Genomic DNA, 22,138 nt, shown 5'->3' with positions numbered 1-22,138 from the left:
ATTTAATGTATTTCAGCTCATGTACCAGGCATCATCACAGTTTTTTTTATAATAATATGTATAGACTTAAAAAAAAGCTATAAATTGTGGATATTGTTCATTTTTTTGATTTTAACAATGCCATTGATAACATGAGTATACTTGATCACAGACTTTAAGGCTCACAGTCTATTGGTGAAATATAAAGATATCACAGAAAACATATCAAACAACTCTCTGTTTATCAGTTGTGGGGTATATCACAATGGTATTTATACTGGGTTGCATTGGATGAAGTGCACTACAAACTGATAAACACTCTCTCTTAAATGAGCAGATGATCTAAAAAAAAAACTTAAATAGTGCAAGATACACAAAGGAACCAATCATCATTTTTAGAGTTCACTCCATATATCTGCATATGACATCCCCCAAATACACACAAATAATTCCATCATGTCCATCCCTCATGTAAACATGCCAGCCTTTCTTACCAAGCTGACCAGTTCTGGACGCTAGATCTGAGTCACCTGGCAGATAGACGGGAAACATTGACCGTGGTCCCTGCCCCAAAGACAGAAGAATACCCAGCAGCTGACCCCCATGGTCGAAGTGGTAGAGGTTTTCTCTGTAAGGTCTCTGTTTGTCGTTAAAGATGGAGGCTGACACCAGGTAACCAGCTAGAAAAGAGGAAAAACGGGTCATTCTAATTTGTGATTTTTTTACAGAAAAATATAAGAAGCATTATTTGAAAAGTTATATTTTTAATTTGCTGCATAAAGCTTTGACTTTTTTTACATGCACTTATAAATGAATTACAGTCTAACTTTGGTATGTTGAACATCGATATTTCAAATACCAAGAATACGTCAAATTGAGTTAAGAAGTCCTTTACCCAATTTTTGAGAATTCTGAGGTATATTTTTTATCTGTTGAATAATCAAAAGTACATGTGTTAATACAAATCTATCTGCACACCTGATTCACTAAGAAAGCAAATGTCCTTGGGTTGGCCAGACAAGGTCACAGCTGAGGTCACTATAACAGGTGATATGTCTTCTATATCCACACCATAGGTTGTGCTTTAAACACAAGGGAAAGACATTATCTAATTATATTCAAAATAAATCTGACAATTTAAAAATAAAACAGCAATAAATAAAATTCATTATACTTTCTAATTATTATAAAACAATTTCACATAATATGTAGTTAATACATATAATCAGCAATTCTAATAAAAACAGTAACAGAGTTATCTACACTGTTACTGATTGACTGACAATTTGGAGATATAAACTGAAAATCATACAATCATATAAAATTCTTGCATTTTATGAAATTTAGAGGAAAGAATTGCTATCAAGGACAAGCACTAGAGGCAAATTCATCTCCATTTGTGAAAAAAGAATGCTTCTCAATCTTCATTTAATTGTCATCAATGCTCAATTTTCTATTATTTAAGAATTTTTTTTACCCAAGACTTGCAATGGAAATACCTCTTGTAGCCTAAAACAGAGATTTTGAGGTTTTTTTTTTTTTTTTTTGTAATTGTCAATTAAAAATAGAATCATTCAGTAAATATTCTTAATCATAAGGCTGCCTAGCTACCCTTTGTAATGCAAATTTTACAGGGACAAAGTGCTGGTTTCCTTAGACTAGGTACTTATAAGGATAATAGACTTCCATTCATTCCCTTGAATATAATTTCTTCTTTGGCAGCTTGAATTGTGTTTTGTAAGGATTGTAAAAGAGGCATATTTGGACTATGTTTTTTGTAAATAGGCATACTATGACTGTGTTTTGTACTGTGATTGTAAACAGGCATACTTTGACTGTGTTTTGTATTGATTGCAAAGAGGCATTGTAGCAACTGCTAATGATAACTGCAACACTGAATGCCATAAATTATTGCATTTATATAATAGTTGACACTCTCAAGCGCTAATGTTAAATCCCCACTTAATGATTAATTATATCATTAAGTGGTTGAGAATGTCAACTATTAATGCAATAATTTATGACATTAAGCATTGCACTGCAGCAACGTTTTAAGCGGCGTTTTATCATTGGCGGTTGCTACAAGGCATACTTTGACTGCGTTTTGTACTGATTGTTAAGACTAAAGAGGCATACTTTGACTGTGTTTTGATGATGATAAGTTTGTTATCCATAGCAATGGCTGCCCTGACAAATTCCTGATTGCTGGCATCCTGGAATGACTTTTCTCCAAGAACTTTGAGACAACTGCAGACTTCATAGATGTATTGATTCTCCAACATCAGCGCAAAGGCTCTGTAAACCAGAAACAATTAAGAGCTCCAGATTGCAAAACTATAGTTAATAAAGATAAGGTTAACAAAAGGAGACAAAGTCCTATGGCTGAAAGGGAGCTTATAATTAGTCAGCAGTCTTTACTATTTCACAAGCAATCTCAAGCACTTTCTACCATTCTAGTAAATATTCAGTTTCTAGTAAATGCTATTGCACCAAAATGGTCATATGAATAATCTTCACTTTTGACCTGTGGCAATTTGACTTGAAAATCTGCCTCTTAGTGATAGTGTATGGATTTTTTTTTAAAAATTCATTTGGATTAAAACTGCAGCCTTGAAAAAATACAAAATATATAGAAGTAAATGCTTACTGTGGGTGAACAATTGTTTTAATTGGAAGCAAAGACACACATTCCACAAAAAGCAAATATCCAGTGACTGTGACCATAACTAACATATCCCCCAGGAAAGCCAGGCGATGGATCAGATCCAGATGTTCAGCAAAAGTCTCGACCCGATTACTGGTCCTATACAGGCTGTAAAAAATGTAGACCCGATTACTGGTCCTGTAGGCTGAAAGGACAGGAGATCTGACTAGTAGGGTTCAAGGATTAAAAATGCAATTCCCTGTGCCCTTCACAAAGTTTGGCTATACAGCCCCCCCCCCCCCCCCCCAATACATTCCATTATTATCCGTTTCATTCTCTTGCAGCATATTCAACTTTGAAACAGATTGTATTTTTATTCTATAGACCATCAAAGCATTCCACTAATTATAAACAGACACTGAAGATAATACTGCATGAAGATTGTATATACATGTATTTTTAGCAGAGTCTAAAATATAATAAAATAAGCCCACATACACTGTCCTATAATTTACTATGCAAGCATATAGGGCTGCAGCAGTATCTTTTAGTAATTTGTTCAAACAAATTATCAATTTGTTAAAGCAAAGTATCAATTTGTTAAACAAATTACTAATTTACATCCTTGGTCATTTTTCTATGACCAAGGATGCTTTGTGGCAAGATTGGTTGAAATTGGCCAAGTTGTTCTTGAGAAGAATTCGAAAATGTGAAAAGTTTACAGAAAGACGAAAGCCGGACACTCTTTGATCAGAAAAGTTCATTTGAGCCTCAGCTCAGGTGAGCTAATAATGCCAAAATGAGAGAGTTGGTGAAAATTTTGGTATTAGAGTGCTACATAGCTCCCCATCCCTTCCCACCCCTTCCAAACCCCCTCTTTCCTTGATAATCATTTTATTCACATACAACTGTAAAGCATACACTAAATGGTGTCTGAAGAATTACAGTAAAACTTGTCTAATCCGGCGATCAGTGGTTCCAAAATTTTTGGCCGGATTAGACAACATCTGGATTGGAGAAAATTGAACCATTATAGCAACTTAAAAATTACATAGATATAAACAAAGAGTGGTAAACAAATACTGTAAACCAACTTTTATTCGCGACAACTTTATTTCGCGATTTACCGGGGGTAAACTAGTTTGCGATGATTAATTTTCGCGATCAATCCTTTTTTGGATCTGTTGTTAATAGAAAGAGAGACTTTAAGGACCGGTTCGCGGCGAGAAATATTCGTGATGACGAGGCTCTCGCGAACCTCGCGAAAATTTCTCACATGCGAATAAAAGTTGGTTTACAGTACTTGATCAAATGTGTCATTTTTTACGTTTCACTTGAAAAAATCGTCTATTTCGTTTGTTTTGAACTCTGTTCTTAAGAATTTTCATTTCTGTTTAAGTTTTATATCTCTTGGTCATTCATTATTGAAAATCGTTAAATGTTTTAAACAAACTTCAAAACCTCATCGTAGCTGTAAATATTATTTTGTTATGGACGAATTCCTTATTAATTTCTTTCTTTTAAAATTAATATGTTTTAATATTTAGACACAGTATTTGTTAATTTCAAATGTTATAATGAATATTGGACCAAAATCTTCTGTCGTTATGGTGGTTGTAAACTAGCGACACAAAGGTAAGTAATTCAAATTGCAAGTCGTGCACGCAAAACGAAAGTAGAAAGGAGGTCATGAATAAGTCTCCAAATTTTTCTTCAGACATGCTACATGTAACCATCACTATTACTCTTTCTTTTGCGAGTTTCTTCGCCTTACTTGAGCCACTGATGATTTTTTTATCAAGTTTGTTAAAATCTAAACTGTTGATACAGGATAGATCATTAACGGGAGAATAATTACCCCACGTGAGACTTCTCTAATGACCAGTGGGCACAGGTAAAAATAAGTGGCCGGATTAGAGGAGATAATTTGTACTAATTATGAGCAGTTGGTTCTTTAAATAGCGGCCGGTCTACAGAATAGGCAAGATCCGGATTGAACAACATTTCTTAAACATAAATTATAAAGAAAATTCAAGGGACTTAAATATTACGCCGGACTGAACAACATGCCAGAATGCACAACATCCAGATTCAACAAGTTTAACTGTATTTACCATTGTGAAGCGCTGATGGCGAATACTGAATTTTTGATGATAATAGGTACGATTTCCTCATGTGACTGTAGTATAGACAAATCAACAGTGTCTGTCTTATGTAGCCGTCTGTTAAATACCACTAACTGCAAGCGGCTAAAAGAAATTTTATATTATGCCAAACAACCATATATACATTGTATTGTGATTAATAAACATTGATTAAAATTGTTAAATGAAAACTTCATGTATTACTATTTCAACAGCAATTTCTTTTATTTTACAATACCTATTCATAACTAAAATACCTTAAGTTGTAATTTTTAGGAATTTTTTATTGAACTTAAAATAGAATTTTTAGAATATTTAAACTCTAAATATATTTGATATTTTTATTATTTTATTTCATAAAAGGTCAATTTTGTTTTTAACAAAACATATATAATTCAAGGCTCATTGAAATATAACTTTTTTCTTGTAGAAATGAATGCCTTTAGCTTATTTTTCCTGCACTTTTGTACAGCTAGCACTTACTCTTTGTTATAAAGTATGAAACAGACTCCCTCTGCGGATTTTGAGATCCCACTTGTGCACTGTACAGCATCAGGGCCTATATGTTTCTCCGATATTGATGGATTTTTGAATTCCCTCCGACTTTGTGTGTGTATAACCTGAAAATTAGCAAAAATAAGAATTACTTTTTCCTTATAAAACTTAATTGAGAGTCCAAATGAAGAAGATTGCCTTTAAACTATCGTATTGTTAACGGGTCTTCAATCTTTATAGTGAAAGAACCTTTTTTATTCTACAGCTGTACATGTAGACTTAGTGTTTTATATGAAATCTCTAACAAGACATTTTAACATTCTATTTCTTCCTTTTTGCTTCAAATTTTGTAAAATGTAATTCCAGTATAAAATCAAAAAGCATAAAATTCCAGATTTATGGCAGATTAAAATGAAATTTTGTCAGTGTCTGCAGTCAAAGAAATGACGAAATCTGAAGTCAGGAAACTATTAAGGATGCTAGATTGTGATTTCTGATTTCTAGAAATGTGCCATAAGAATTTTTTTATGTTTTTGCTTTCCTTTTTTGACTGGTACACATACTTTCAGTAGACAGATGTGGTTCTTGAGATCTTTAAAAGATTCCACCCTATTTTCATTTTTCTTAATTACCTAAAGTTTATAGGTAAAGGACAAAAACAAATAAGAAAAGATCATATGGGTGACTGAGGAGACCTAGAATCCTCTATGTACATACTTAATTCCTATCATAAAGAGTCCTTACCACAAACAGTTCATGGTTATCTTCATAGCTAACTTTACATCTGAAAAATATGTCCTCGCCAAACACAAGAGGGGGTTTTACCAGTTCCAGAGAGGCATAATATTTGAATTCTTCCTGGAAAATTTTCTCAGCATTGAGTTCTGTCCCTTTGTCCCACTTGTTAAACCGTCCTCTCAGTTTTTGAGTTTTGTTGTGGGCGGCCTTAGCACTGGTAAATAATGGACTGGTAATGTCCTAAATTTACAGAAAGTATGCCAGCTAAAATAATTCTAGTAAGTTAAATTTGAAAGAAATAAATTGCTTAATCAGTGCACTTAAAATAAACTTGACTAGGATGAAATAAAAAAGATATTTTTCTTTCAACAGAAATACAAAATTCAAATTCCTGCTACACATCTAGCAGAAATATATACATCACCTATACTTTTTTTGGCCCAATTGAATGGAACACTTTTACGTTTATAATTACCGACTGTGGAATCCTGCAGCCCTGGACATAACATAACCTCAGTACTTCCAACATACACCTTTTTACTGGTTCCTCTGTATTTAAACCTTTCACTGTGTCCCGTGCCCTCTGAATAAACACACAATATTCACTTAATTCATATTAAACATATTGAAAAGTTATCTAGAAGATGCACTTCCTTTCTTTTGCAAAATAAAAGTTTCACAAACCTAAGGAACTAAACGTCAAATTTTACAACTGCTAAAGAAACCTGGAATATGGTACCTCCAGGACAAGGCAAGCAGATTTATTCTGTTAATCTTACCTAGTAACAGACATATAGACAGACTGGCCAGACTGTATATATCCTTATCTGATAAAATTTACTCTGAGCACAGAGGCCAGATTTATCCTGAATAGACATAGCTCCTAAGCAGGCACTAGGCCATACTGATTTTGAATATCTATATATCGTTACCTGATAGACAAAGTCCCTGAGTATACAGGCCAGGTTGACCCTTGCTCTCTCTCCATTAGGCCCTTGCCAGTAGAGTTTGAATACAGGCTTGGCTGGCCTCTGATCAAAGTTTCCTGGCATTATCATCTGTACAACACAGCCATTCTGACCTCGATATATCTCCATTGGTATTAAGACTGGTGGTGAAACTGTTAAATATATAGAATACTATAGAAAACATAGCTACTATATGCTTGTGCCCCCTCAATAATAAGGTCTGATGACTTTTTTTTTTGCTTGTCAAGTAGTTGATAGTGCCCTCCCAACTGAAAATTTATGGTTGTGCCTCCCCCCCCCCCCCCCCTAAACTGAAAATGCTTCCTATGGGCCTGAATATAATGGATATCTTTATTTAGATTAAAAGATTAATATTATATATTGAACAAGAAAAATGTGGTTACATTTATTTGTGGGGAAAAAACTGCATTAGAAAAAGAAGTAAATTAATTCATGGCATAAAATTCAATGTAAACAAGCACCATATTTCCATGTTACTTTTAGATTTTCTTTGAACATGAGTGGTTTTCAAAATTAAAAAAAAAGATTAAAATAGGGCAATCTCTAAAATTGTTTGATTGCCCTCTCCCAACTGACTGGCTAAAAATGGTCCGATAAAACTTTTTTTACCTCCTGGAAGCAATTATTTTTTATGTATTCTGGACAATAGATTTTAAAAATTTAGATTGAAATTGAAATTTTCTGAAAAAAAAATTCTTACCTACCTAACGACCCATTTTTTTTCATCCTGAGTCGGGAGAGGGCAAACAAACATTATTTTAAAGGTGTCCTAATAGTCTTCAGGTATTCTCTTGACTGCTATAGACAATTTTCATTGACTACAATTGTTTTTATGAATTTCCATAATATATAGCATGTACGAGGGTTGTCCCAAAATTCCGTAGACAAGCGTGGTTTCGTAGGAACACCGATGTCATGTGAAACTTTGTACATACATAAAACTAATAATATCTTATAAATTTATGGACATATATTGAGCAATTACACATTTGAACCCTATTTAAATACAATATTTCAGTGTCTGGTACAAGAAGGCAGAGCATTTAAATACCCATATATTGCTATTAAAAATCGATATATGATATTCAAAATTTTACGAAAAGGTATTTAATATTTAAATTTTGAAAATAGAAATAAAAATTATTGATATTGCATTATTAACTACCTTTCCTCCAATTTTGTGGCATATGACTTAATTTATATTATTTTTATTACGTTTCATATACACCGGTTTCAATTCTGACTTGTCGAAAATTGACTGTTGACTGTTGTGTTAACGAGGGCGGCACACCGAACTGTGATCAAATGTTCTAACTTGAATTCACCCCTACAGAAATGCAGAAGTCATAAATGGAAATGTATTCCGGTCCTTGTTATATCAAAATTGTCTAAGTATGTGAAAAAAGTGAAAAAAAAGAGAGACGAGCCGAAGAGAGGGGCAAGAAATCGTTGTCAAAGTGACAATTTTAACTCCATTTGTGAAGACGGAGGAAAAACCCTTGGAAACATACCTGGGCTTTTAAAATCATTATAATTGGATACATATACATGTGGCTGCATAATTTGTTGTATTTTTTAATGTTAAATTATATCATAGCTGTTAAGATATTTTTCATTTATTTCTATAATCTTTATGTTAAATTATAGAATTTGAGTCTTGTAATAAGTGTATCTACCCCAATAAAAAATGGTGACGTTAAGCATGTTAAGTGTATCTTTTCTGACGTCGTAGATTGCTCCGGGTGTAAAGGAACGGTAATACTGAAATTGTAATTACACGAATTGTTTTCAAACAATCATGTTAAAACTTCGTAATTTACCAACCAATAAGTAAACACACTTCATCCACCAAGATAATTTTACAGAGGTACATTCATTTTTGTAAAAGTTATGGGCTCAGTCTACAGAATTTTGGGACAACCCTCGTATAGCATGATTGGAATCCTTAAATTTAGATATAATTTTTATGGCCACAGGTGATGATGCCCAACATGTGGATCCCACCTTACAGATATTATTCTACACCCAATAACTTTATCTTGTCTGGTACTGATTTTCACAATGAGATTTACCCATCTTTCTTCCTTTTGATTTTCACCCTGTATTATCAAAACCATTTCTTTTTCATGTTTATATATGACAGTGTCAATTTCTACTTTAAATTGATGGTAATTTGTTTAAATATGTGACTGACACCTTGTTAAAATTAAACTATAAAGGAAGAGAGCTTAATGGGAATTTATAGGGGGGAGAGGACAAAAATGCCCCCAAAATACAGTAATGATTACCATTATGGTAGTATTATTTCTAATTCCCATTACATTTATTACATGTGTGAGAGAGAGAAGAGAGAGAACTTAGATCAAAGGTTTAATATTTAAAGAATTCTAGCTGATTCAGAAAAAACAAAATATTTCCTTCATCATTTTAATAAGCAGATATGTCAATGGTCAATGTTTGCTCAAATAATGAATTTTATAATTTTCTGAGTGACACTTACAGAGATGTCTTTGATTATTTATATAATTACAATAAACAGAGGGAATGCTCCTCAAAGTCATGGTTGTCTGGGATACAGGGAGATGTATGGCACTAAAATAGAAAAAAAAAAATATTGTAATGAATGAGCAAAAAAAAAAAAAATCCTTGATATCACTTCTAAAAGCTGAATTCAAGCAACTATATAAGAACTTAAAACTATGTTTACCCCACCTCCTATGATTTTTTGATACTTGATTACAATAGGTTGAAGTCTGTCAAGTGAAGGAGGTGTAAGACATATACACAGTCACTTGATATCACTACATGGTTGACACAGAATTATTGTTCTTTTGTAACACTTAGAACAACTCGAGTTCCTTAATTGTTTTGATGTTTACCAAGTTTCTGTTCACAAGTAAAAAGTTAACTACAATGAAGCGCATTGAAGTGGTACAATTTTTTGTTTGAGTGGAAAGTTTGGGTGTTTCTTCTCGCACGTCAATTGGTACAGAATGACACGCCCATTTCTTTAGAAATGAGAAAGAAATATTCGTCGTAATAATGCTTTAGGTAGCCCCACTCTCTGCGACTAGTAACATGAATTACACTGAAATGGAGATTTTATAAAGTAAGAAGAGAGAGTTAGAGACCCCGCTTCTGTAAAAGACGTATTGCAATGAACATGTACATAATTATGAATTTTTCCTGTTTATTGGAGTTACCAAAACACATGTATCGGTTGAACACTTGTTTACTTGGTGTTGTGTAGACTGTCAATTTGATTGGCTATTATATTATTTTATGGAATATCTGTTCTTACAGGTATTCGAATGAACCATTTGAGCGTTGTTTTTCCTTTCTAAAGAAATAGACGTGTTATTAAATGACAATCAACGTTCTAAGGAAAGCTCAAAACGTTCCATTCAAACAGAAAATTTTACCACTTCAATGCGCTTCATTGTAACTTAAGTAATGAGAACCAATTCTGGAACCTTTTTCTCCTTTTACTGAAAGTCTTCAAAACAGCAAGAAACACTGACAAGTATTGTAGTGACTGGGTACGGGATGATATCTGGTTAGTAAATTTCATACTAAGGGTTAAGTAGAACAATAAGATGATACATTTAAGACAGCTTACCCAGTGTAGGGGTTAAGTAGAATGATGACACAAGACAGCTTACCCAGTGTAGGGGTTAAGTAGAACTGACTGAAGAGGTGGGAGGGACATTTGGAGATCTCCTGTCAGGTGACCTTCAGGGGTCAAATGTAGGTTAAGGTCACGACAACTTATATCTGCCTCTGTTGGCTCACTGAATTATCAAAATCATAATGTCCTATTGTACACAAAGTTTGGTACCATCATTCAAACAGAGTAATGACAAAATAGCTATGAAGAGTATAGTATATGCCAATAGCTTTGTACTACTAGTATTTTCCTTATTAAATGGTCCAGTATTTACATGTAAATTACATCTTTAAATTTTACTAGTATTGGTACTTTTCTTTCTCCATTACTTTATTTGTACTTTACCCCTAACCCTACCATTTTCTGTAGTGGTACAGACCTCTTAAAACTGTATGTCCAATCAAAGTTCCAATGGTTGTCTTCAGACTTTAGGGAGAAGAATCTTGGGGGGTTCAGTTGGGTTCTCCATAGGACTTTGAGGGGTTTAACTGAGGGGGATCGCTCCACGGCCTCTGTCAGGGCCTCCCAGGGACACTCCTTGTATTTCTCGCAAGTAAAGATGGTCCTGCAGAAAGAGTAGAATGTGTGACACAATAATCATTATAACACGACTCTCACTGACACAGAAGGAACCTGATATGTTTCCAAAAGAAAACATTTTTTTAAGCACCATTGATGTGGATAAGGCAGGAACATCTTTCAATGTTTTGTACCAAAAGTAAACACTGTTCTACATATGTAAATACATACGTAAAAGAAGAAAAAGAAGTCCCCATAAATTACACATGTTACAAAGTTCTGGATTCACCTTTGACCAAATGAAGGGCCATGATTTGAACAAATATGTATCTACACTACAGATAGATTTTGGATGACATATAGTTTCCTTCTGAGTTATTCCCTTAGAAAAACAATGTTTTTAAAACTACTGACAAGTTAGACAAGTTCGATCGCCAGTGGCCGAATAGCTCAGTTGGTAGAGCACCTTCCTTGGAATTCAGAGGGCCCAGTTTCAAATCACAGTCTGGTTTGTCGTATTTTTCTCCTTTACCATTACATTTGGTGCCGTGCCATGCCCTGGAAATGACAGGGAAGAGCCTGCGTTGATGTCTATTGGGGACCAAATACCTTTAACGAGGGAGGAATGTAGCTGTCAGATGGGTTTAATCCCCAGTGGCCAGAAAGCTCAGTTGGTAGAGCACCTGACTGGAGATTCAGGGGGCCCAGTTCAAATTCCGGTCTGATCCTTTGCATTTTTCTTTTTTCTTGCTAAACTTGCACATTAATTAATATCAGTAACTGTGGTCCTGCTGTACTTCCAACAACAAGAAGTCTATGAGCCAATGCTCACTAGTAATACCCCTGCTCTGATGTGAATATATGCTCTCATGAATACCACTATATGGGATGCCTTAGACAAAGAGTGTGCTAAAATTTCAAGCATATGCAATGAGTAGTTGCTTAGAAAACTGCAACGGTAATTTTGGTACGGACAGATGTAAGGATAAAAACATGAAGTTGACATCAGATTCGTACAAAAATAAATCTCTATATATGGCATGCCTAGACAAAGGGTGTGCTAAAATTTCAAGCATATGCAATGAGTAGTTGCTTAGAAAGCTGCAACGGTAATTTTGGTACGGACAGATGTAAGGATAAACATGAAGTTGACATCAGATTCGTACAAAAATAAATCTCTAATATATACTGTAGATTCCTTATTTTACGCGAGTACTTATTATAGCAAAATGGCCCTAAGATGTCAAATCATGAGAAGTATAATTCGCAAATGGACACTTGAGCAAGAGTTTTTTCATGGATTTCAGCACCATAAATTTAAAATTAAAGCGAGTAATTTTATTTCGCGAGTGGTTCTTCTCGCATAATTACACGATAATTAATTCCACGCGTATATTTATTAGGAATCTACAGTATGGCATGCCTAGACAAAGGGTGTGCTAAAATTTCAAGCATATGTAATGAGTAGTTGCTTAGAAAGCTGCAACGGTAATTTTGGTATGGACAGATGTAAGGATAAACATGAAGTTGACATCAGATTCGAACAAAAATATATTTCAATATATGGCATGCCAAGACAAAGAGTGTGCTAAAATTTCAAGCATATGCAATGAGTAGTTGCTTATATAGAAAGCTGCAACGGTAATTTTGGTATAGACAGACGTAAGGATAAACATGAAGTTGACATCAGATTCACACAAAAATAAATCTCTATATATGGCATGCCCAGACAAAGGGTGTGCTAAAATTTCAAGCATCTGCAATGAGAAGTTGCTGAGAAAACTGCAACAGTAATTTGCTACGGGCAGATGCATGGATAAACAGGAAGTTGACATCAGATTTGTACAAAATTGAATCCAACCATATGGTATGCCTAGGCAGAAAGTGTACTACAATTTCAAGCATATACGATGAGTAGTTGCTGGGAGAACCACGACAAAATTTTTAATTGAAAGACACATAGATTAACAGGAAGTTGACATCAGATTCCTACAAAAATGAATTTCACCATATGGGATGCCTATAGACAAAGAGTGTGCAAAAATTTTAAGCATCTACTATGAGTAGTTGTTGAGAAAATGTCAACAAAAATTTGTTACAGACAGAAACACAGACAGACAGATACACAAGGGTAAAACAGTATACCCCCTCTCCTTCAGAGTGGGGGTATAAAAATTATGTAAAGATTTCTTCCTACCCAGTCCAAAACCCCACCCAACCCACCCCTGTTATGACCTACCATAGTCCTGGATCCCAAGATTTGCACCAATTTTCATCTAAACTTTTTGAGATTTGTGTAACAGTTGTATCAAACCATAGGTCATTGTTGTTAATACATTGAATTGGGCTGCGAGGAAGATACTTGTATCAAATGACAAAAGTAAAAAAATTCAACATTCATTTGCAATATCCTAAACCACATGTAATAGGAAAGGTACACATGCCATGGGCCAGGATTTCAATCCTGGATCCTGAACTCTACATGGATGCAACAGAGCTTTCTGCATGGCCTTTGACACACAAACCTGTCAAACTGCCAGACTCTACCCTCCTTACATTCAAACATATTTGCCCCCAAAACCTAAGCTCATCAAAATCCCTATCAGGATTTTTTCTGTCATTTTCATGGCATGGCACAGCACCAAAAGTAGCAGGAAACAGGAAAGTGCCAGAAATCACACTGGGATTAGAATCTATAACTCTAAAAACTAGAGTGGTATGTGAATCTGTCACGGTAACCTACTTTTTGGTAAACATACTCCCAGACCCCAAAATGCATCAACTGACAAAGTTTGATGATTTTAAGTCTCTTATTATTTGAAAGTTTTAGATATTGCCCTAAAATTCCCAAAGTACGTCACTGTGACACATTTTGAGGACCCAACATACATCAACTCACAAAGTTAAAATGATTAAAAGCAAATTAGTATCTGAAATATTTAAATATAGCCATAAAATCCCAAAAGTAGGTTACTATGACCTATTTTTCAGTTGACACACTCAAGGACCCGAGATGCATAAACTGACAATGTTTATGATTCTATGCCAATTAGTATCTGCATTACTTAAATATAGCCTTAAATTTCCATAAGTAGGTCACAGTGACCTCCTTTTCAGTTGACACACTTTCAGGCCCAAGATGCATCAACTGACTAAGATTGATGATTCTAAGCCAATTAGTATCTGAAATATTTAAATATAGCCATAAAATTCTAAAAGTAAGTCACCGTGACCTACTTTTTGGTTGAAATACCTTGAGGCCTTATGTTGCATCAACTGACAAGGTTTGATGATCATAGGCTTCAAAGTGTCCAAAATATGCCTCTGAAACAATTTCAAAGTATGTCACTGTGACATACTTTTTGATATGTTTAAAGGCCACAAGATGCATCAATTAACTAAGTTTGATGATTCTAAACCTCTCAGTATCCGAAATAATGACTTTAAATGTTTTGAAAATGATTAGCCATAAATTTAAAAAGTAGGTCAAAACGACCTACTTTTAGATTGACACACTTCAAGGCCCCTTAATACATAAACTGACAAGTTTTGATGATCATAGGCTTCAAAATGGAGTCAATGTAATATGAGGTCCGAAGATGCATCATCTGACAAGATTTGATGATCCTAGTCCTTATAGTAAGCAAATTATCAGTTTTAAAATAACATAATTTTTGCTCAGTTTTGAAGTGACCTTGAGACCACGCCCTTTGCCCAAGGGTGATGCCTTGAACAATTTGTAATTTAGAACATATCTTCATCTTTGTATGTAAATTTGATGATAATCTACCCAGTGGTTCTTGAGAAGAAAATTTTTTAGCAACCAGTACTTCTGTTTTTATTTTCCTAATTACCTCCCCTGTTCAAAGGTCACATCCCTAGTTTTAGCATCAACGAGAGCCCTTGGGCCAAGGATACTAGTACTCTGTGACAAATTTGACAAAAATTGGCCAAGGGGTTCTTGAGATATGGTCCATATTCTAAAAAGTTCATGCATACCACACAAATGGCCATAGCATTGCTCTTTGAGCCTTTCGCTCAGAAGAGCTACAAAAAATAGCAATGTATCAAAAGGCACTTACTCTTGCTGTCGGAACAATTGGTACGTAGCTTGTACTCTTTTTCTGTTTTTCTGGATGGCATACAGCATGGATACAAAAACATATAGCTCTGGGTATACACCACAAAGGGGTTTCAGCCTCACTTTGGCATCTTCTAACCAATCAACTCCCATTTCTGACAAGATTTACATCACATGACATTTAATTTTCATAACAAGCTTTTTCTAGACTGAATATACAAGATTTTTAAAAATATTGGTCCATTTGGCCCCTTGAGCAGCAACAAAGATTTACAAAGTTTTACAAAAAAGGAGGAGGATCCAAATGATAGAACAAACATGATCTTATACAACAATAAGAGCAGTACATACAATTGCATATTCTGCAAAAGAATACATAAGACTCTTAAACCAATACAGTTAAATGCCTTGTGTTATTTCTACTTTAAAAGTGTATCAAGTTGTAACTGGGGAGGGAAAAATGCAACAGACCAGGATCCCAATCCATGCCTCCTGAATCACTAGTCAGGCTATCTACCAAGTAAGCTAGCTATCTGGTGCCAAAGATGGCCACTAGCTGGCAGTAGGTGCTAGAAAGAAAAGATCCTTCACTGGTCAAATGCCCTAATTGCCACGTACAGGTCTAAATTTGCTACTCTTCACTGGTACATGTGAGTGTTGGCATCTCAATATGAGTGAAAAATTCTTGAAGGGATGTTAAACAACCATACAACCAAATTCTCCCTCTTTAAAGGTCCTCTCTTCTGAGGACACCAACCCAGGCACTTTTCTGACAGATTTTTCACCTGTCACTTTCCTCTTTTCACCTGTCACTTTTTTCTCTGTAGATGCTTTCAGGGATATAAGACATGGCACCAAATGTAACAGAAAAGGAGTAAAACGTGAAAGACTAAAACCAATATTCAAACCCAGGCCTCCTGAATCACTAATCAGGTGATTTACAACTTTAAAAGTGCAATTTATGCCACTGGCAATTCAACTTGCCTGACTGCCACAAAGTACACTGTATTACCTGAGCCTGCATGACTGCCACAAAGTAGTACCTGACCAACACGTTGTAAAATATAACTTCATGTGTGCTCAAATAATCTACATCTATCCACAGTCTTGACTTGAGTTAGGATTACTAGACAAACCTACCAAAGCGTGAGTTGCTGTGGTAACACAGAAGTGAATCCATGTAGAAGATATATTCCAGGCTGTCTTTTCCCCAGGCAGGTAATGCATGGACACAGTGGATCCACTTATCAGCTGCCATTCGGGCTTTCTCAAAGGTCATTACTCTGTCAAGGTCAAACAATAATAATTCCTTTTCCTCTGTAGTACTTTACATTAGCATTATAAGTGAGGATACAAGTTTTCCCTTCACCTTCACATAATTTTGATGTCGAAATTACTGGGCAAATCTTCCCTCAATAGACTAACAGTTAAAATGTCACATTAACTTTTGTTACTAGGGGCAAAATTTTAGCCTTTTACAATTTTTTGTTAAAAATCTAAAAATACTTATGTGTTGAAATGGAAAAGTTATTATAGATTATGCAGTGTTTGAAACTCACCGTAAAATTAGCCAGACATGCAGGACTGACTGGTACATGTAGTAAAAGTTGTCAGCCCTGCCAAATATCTACTAGCCCTAGAAAGTAAGTGTCTTTTATAAATTTGTTCTAGCCATTATGTGACTGCAGGGAGTAGGTCACCAAAACTTCAATCCCATATTTATTTATCAATTTAAAGAAAAAGAGACCAAAGGGCCTTAAGGTCACCTGAGTATAATACATGGGACCATGAAATTCATATTTTTTTTCTCCATTTGCCAATAGTTGCTATCTATCAAATTGGATAACGGGTTCCAAAGAAAAAGTGAAAATGTTCAAATGTAAAAATAGACGACTGACAACACCCAACATCTGATGAAAACAGATTGCAATAGGTCATCTGAGTGAATCAGGTGACCTAAAATCAAATGAGATATTTTTTTTATACAAAGGCATTATTAGACTGGTAGAGACTAAAATAACATGAACAATAATAATCTCACAAGAATGCTGTGTTACTCTTAAATCTTGTAAACTTTTAATTATTGGCACATAAAAACTCAAATCATTGGAATAGTTCAGTATTCATACTGACAGTGTATACAAGGAAATTTTTGTCCCAGTTTTATTTCTGTCTCTTTGGGTCTATATCCCAAGTGGACAAATTTAAAATAAGGTGAATTAAATATGACACCAAACTGAATCTGGGTGAATAGTGTTTGCAAGAGTGAAAATAACACAGGAAAAAATAACCCTGTAAACAGATATAAAAATATATGGTCAATAAGACTGACCCTTGGTCACAAAGATTAGCCTTTAAGAGTGAGATTTGTTTGGAGACCTGCTGGGCCACTTCATTTTGACAATAGTACGGCTTGGATGCGAAAACCTCCGATATGTCAGCCATACTGTCAAAGGACAACAGAGCTGGGTCATCAAAAAAGTGCAACATTCTGCCTATCTCGTACAAATACAGCGCCTTGTATCTTGCTGAAATGAACAACATTATATATTTACTATCTCGTAGAAAACACAGCACCTTGTGTCTGAAAATAAACCATATTATATGTATATCATGATCATCTAATGCAAATACAGCTCCTTTATATCTCGCTGAAATAAACATTACACTGTTACATTTTCAACAGTGAAATACTGTGATTTATTATGCTTCCTGTCAGTTTGTCTCTATATAATCAATACCCAAGTATTTTGGCATAGTGTTCTAAGGATTTACATAGCGTAAGCATACTATGCCAAAATAGTGCACAGCTTCTTTTTCTGAAGAAAATCTGATAGCACTCACTCTGGGGATTGATCTCGCAACCCCGAGATTGTCAGTTGGACACACTACCGATTCAGCCACAGACACCGTTATCAAACATAGTTACTGTATTTTAATGTATATAAACATAGTTTCAAATACTTGACACTTAAAGAAAAAATAAGCAAAATAATTTTTCAAAAATAGTTTCTTGCAACTTTTTTTCCCTTTACTCAGCTAAAATTCTTTGAAACTATCTGTACATTATACCCAACTGCATGAAACACTCAAAAAAATTATGACGTAATTGTATCGCAATGTGACATCATAATAAGGGTGTACTAACATATGTTAATAGGTGATGAAACATTGGAAATGGAAAAAAATATTGTCGTTTTTATACAACAGTCAGCATAATAATAACAATAGCACTGAGCACTCCTCTCCGCCCCTAACTAGTATTTAGTCATAGTGCATGCAAAGCACAATACTGTCATATAACTTTATACAAACACAACACTTTTTGTCTCGCTGAAATAAACAACACACACACTATATATATATATATATATATATATATATATATATATATATATATATATATATATATGTATATATATATATATATATATATATATATATATATATATATATACATTTCCTATCTCATCAAAATAAAGAGGCTTGTATGTTGCTGAAACAGAAACCACCAGTATATGTATGTACCAGTGCATATATACTAAGATAAACTGTCTAGCATTCAGTGTTTCATCTGGATTATACATATGAAAAAAAAAACCCTGATCTTATACATTTATATTAGCTCTATGAAAAGAATTTTTTGTTAATTTTGAGTTTCCTACATTTTTTGTTTGTATGAATCAGATGATGGAAGCCTTCTCTGGCCCTGACAATGTCTCCTCTTGCCCAGAATATGTACGGCAGGACTTTGTCATAGAATGCTCCCATAACAATAGGGTATCTGAAAGTCAAACAAAATTCTTGATACTCATGTTGTATACATATTTACATCCACTTAATATTATTTCCTTTATTTCTTATAAAAACCATTGCCGTTAATCAGTCCATAACCTACACTAAGCAAGCCACTTGCATAGATTTCTTCAGCAACAGCTGTTCCATCAATTATGCATACAATGACATACACATTTAACATATTTAATTTACTTTGAATGTTTTTTTTTTATATAGATATAAATATAAACAATAAAATGTCTTTCTTTGTTTGTTAGTATGGGAATTAACGTCGCAGCTATTGCAGAAAAAATTCACATAACCCGCTTACGAGGGTTATGTATTTTTTTCTGCAACAGCTGCAACATTAATTCCCGTACTAACAACCAAAGAAAGCATTTTATTGTTTAAATTAATTTTTGGCTTATGTTTCATTGGACCTTTCATTTATTGTGTTATAATAGAGATGGAATCTTTACTACTTAACTCATTGTTCAAAAAACTCAAGACATACATGTATGTTCCATAACCTGTACAAGTTTCTTAAAACTGAGTTTTTTAATTCAAGTTTTAAATCTTTGTTTTTTGAAAAAATCAAAACAAAACAAAAGGCTTGAAGATAATAATGTTATATGTATTCCTCCTGTTGTGAAACTGAAAACATTTATCAAAATTTATCTATTTATAACATGATACGAAACGTAAGTATTACATCAAATCACAAAATTCACTAACACCAGCTACTGGAATTTGGCAGTGCTTGCATTCTTTCTCCAGTATATGTGTTTTACCTTGTTTTGAGTGTCGTAACAACATTATCTACTGCTCTGTCATATGGGGCGGAGCCATCTCTCGCCTTCAGTTTAGGGTTTCCTTTGTGAGGGTCTGGGAGGGGCAACGTCAAATGCAAGAAGCTTCCGAGGACTACAGAAAAGGAATCAACAAAGCAATAAAGAAATAATTTTTATTAAAAAGGTTTACATATGTAAAAAGTCAGCAGGTATAAGCAGATATTCATTCAGAATATGTAATATCCTTAAGTCGCGGGTTTGAATCCCACTGTGGGACGTGGAGACCGGTCCTTTGGATGAGACCATATAAACAAAGGTCCCTTGTCGCAGTAGGTGCTGGCACGAAAAAGATCCCTCACTGCTCAATGGCCGTAAGTGCCAAGTATAGGACAAAATTTGCAGCTCTCCATCGGCAAGTGGTGGCATCTCCATATGAGTGAAAAATTCTCGAGAGGGAAGTTAAACAACATACAAACAAACAGAATATGTAATTATGCCCCCATGTACACGCATAGTCTGGTGCATTTTTTGGTTACTGTTGGGTCATTTTACTGCAGGAACTTCATTTGAACATCATTTCTATGCAAAATTAAAGGTTACGTGTTTATTGCTGATATTCTTAGATAACTTTAGACTAACAACACTGCATTATCAAGTACTGTATGTGTACTTAAAAAAGCGGGCTTCATATTTTAGCAGCTTTGGTGCAGACAACTATGCGCTAATTCATGAATACCGCTAAGAAATCATTTATTAATACAATATATGGCATGGACATGTAGAGCGCTAATTCATGATTTCGCCAACAACTCCATACCCAGTGACTGCACTAAATTTTGAATATGCCAATTTATGTACACGTACAGTAATTGAAGTCTCAAGCTTACCTAACATCAGTTTGTTGGAGAAATAAGACCTAGATGAGTAAAAAGAGTAGAGTTGAGTTACAGGTAAACAGCTGATTTTTCTGTCCCCTAAGAGAGGTCTGACATATCTTCCAGGAATATGACTGTGAGGGTCAATATTCCACACGTTTCGTACGAGAACACTCAGTTCATAAACACCTGTATGCATATCCAATTTAAGCTCTTCTTCATATTTAGATAGAATTGAATTCAACCAGGTTACTTTTTCATTGTGAATCTCAGCTTCTTTGTTAATATCCTTTCTAAAACTGACTGGAATCATACAATGTCTCCTCAGTTTTTTATTTCTACTTAACAATTTCACACAAAGAGAGTACAGAGATGGAATTTCTTTGTGAACATATATTGTTACAGGATCTTCTAGAATATCACTGTCATAAAATGGAAGTTCTTTAAAGACAGAGGAGTTGCATTGAAACTGTCTTCTTTTCCTTTTTTGTTTTTTACTAGGTGCTCTTTTATATATGCCATTCCTATTTTTATCTTCTGTAGTAAAAAAACTAAAATCATTTTCATATACATGAACTTCTTGCAGCACTGTTTCAACGTCTTCATCTTTTTTGGATGAACATGTGTTTGATAGCAATGTAGCATTATTATCTTGGTTAACATCATGCACTGCGACAAGATTTTCCTCTGCAGAGAAATATTCACTCTCATCTGATTGGTCATTTTCACTGAGAGTGCTACACTCATCAGAAGGCTTTCTGAATTCCTGATATATGTCGTTTGTATCACTGTTAGATGAGCTGAAGGAATCAGACAAGTCTGACAAGGATTTACAGGCATTTTGCTGACTTTTCCTTCTTCTTCTAGACTTGCCTACTATTTCAGTTTTCTGACTGAATTCCTGCGATATTACCCTCGTGTAGGATGGACGATGTCTTCTTTGTGTAATCAATATTTTAAGCCCGGTTTTATCTTCTTCCATCTTGATTAGTGGTCTCCTTAGGCTAAACAACAACATAAAGAAATCAATGCAAGAATTAATATTTTCATGACATTATTTAATAAAGCATAGCTATTGACTTACATAGAACATTCTATTGTTAAAATGATAGTGAGAGCTTGCCCCGAGGCACAGCAAGATTATTCTTATTATACCATTGACTGAACTCTCAAAATTACATGCTAACATAGATCTTAATAATTTGAAAATACAAATAATCCAATAAAAAGCAAAAACAGTTGACAGTCAAAATAAACAGCTCATGTATCCTAACATGGTATCCGTACACTGGTACAGGTACAGCAAGCATAAATCCTTTAATTTTAAACGGTTTTAAAAAATAGATTTAACCCCTTTTATGCAGAGATATATCCGAAGAGTCCAAATGATCACTGATTGGCCAAGTTATCATGTACTGACATTTCCTTAACTTTAATAT

General features: G+C 34.4%; 1 protein-coding gene across 1 annotated transcript; it reads right to left on the bottom strand.

Moving 5' to 3' along the window:
- On the bottom strand, positions 1-22,138 carry LOC133174252 (uncharacterized). The gene is made up of 19 exons (XM_061309332.1): positions 22,051-22,138; positions 20,712-21,703; positions 19,825-19,957; positions 18,922-19,040; positions 17,589-17,784; positions 16,397-16,539; positions 15,258-15,411; positions 11,036-11,221; positions 10,652-10,780; positions 9,490-9,581; positions 6,933-7,120; positions 6,476-6,583; positions 6,007-6,240; positions 5,251-5,387; positions 4,738-4,872; positions 2,627-2,791; positions 2,116-2,274; positions 958-1,061; positions 1-659 (listed from the first exon to the last, which is right to left on the bottom strand). The coding sequence occupies exons 2-19, from the start codon at positions 21,679-21,681 to the stop codon at positions 382-384; spliced, it is 3,630 nt and encodes a 1,209-aa protein (XP_061165316.1). The 5' UTR covers positions 21,682-21,703; positions 22,051-22,138; the 3' UTR covers positions 1-381.

The sequence above is a fragment of the Saccostrea echinata genome, unplaced genomic scaffold (genome assembly GCF_033153115.1).
Source record: "Saccostrea echinata isolate AGI-Se365-2 ecotype Australia unplaced genomic scaffold, CSIRO_AGI_Sech_v1 ptg000057l, whole genome shotgun sequence".
NCBI classification, from domain to species: domain Eukaryota; kingdom Metazoa; phylum Mollusca; class Bivalvia; order Ostreida; family Ostreidae; genus Saccostrea; species Saccostrea echinata.
This window is presented reverse-complemented; position numbering and strand designations above follow the sequence as displayed.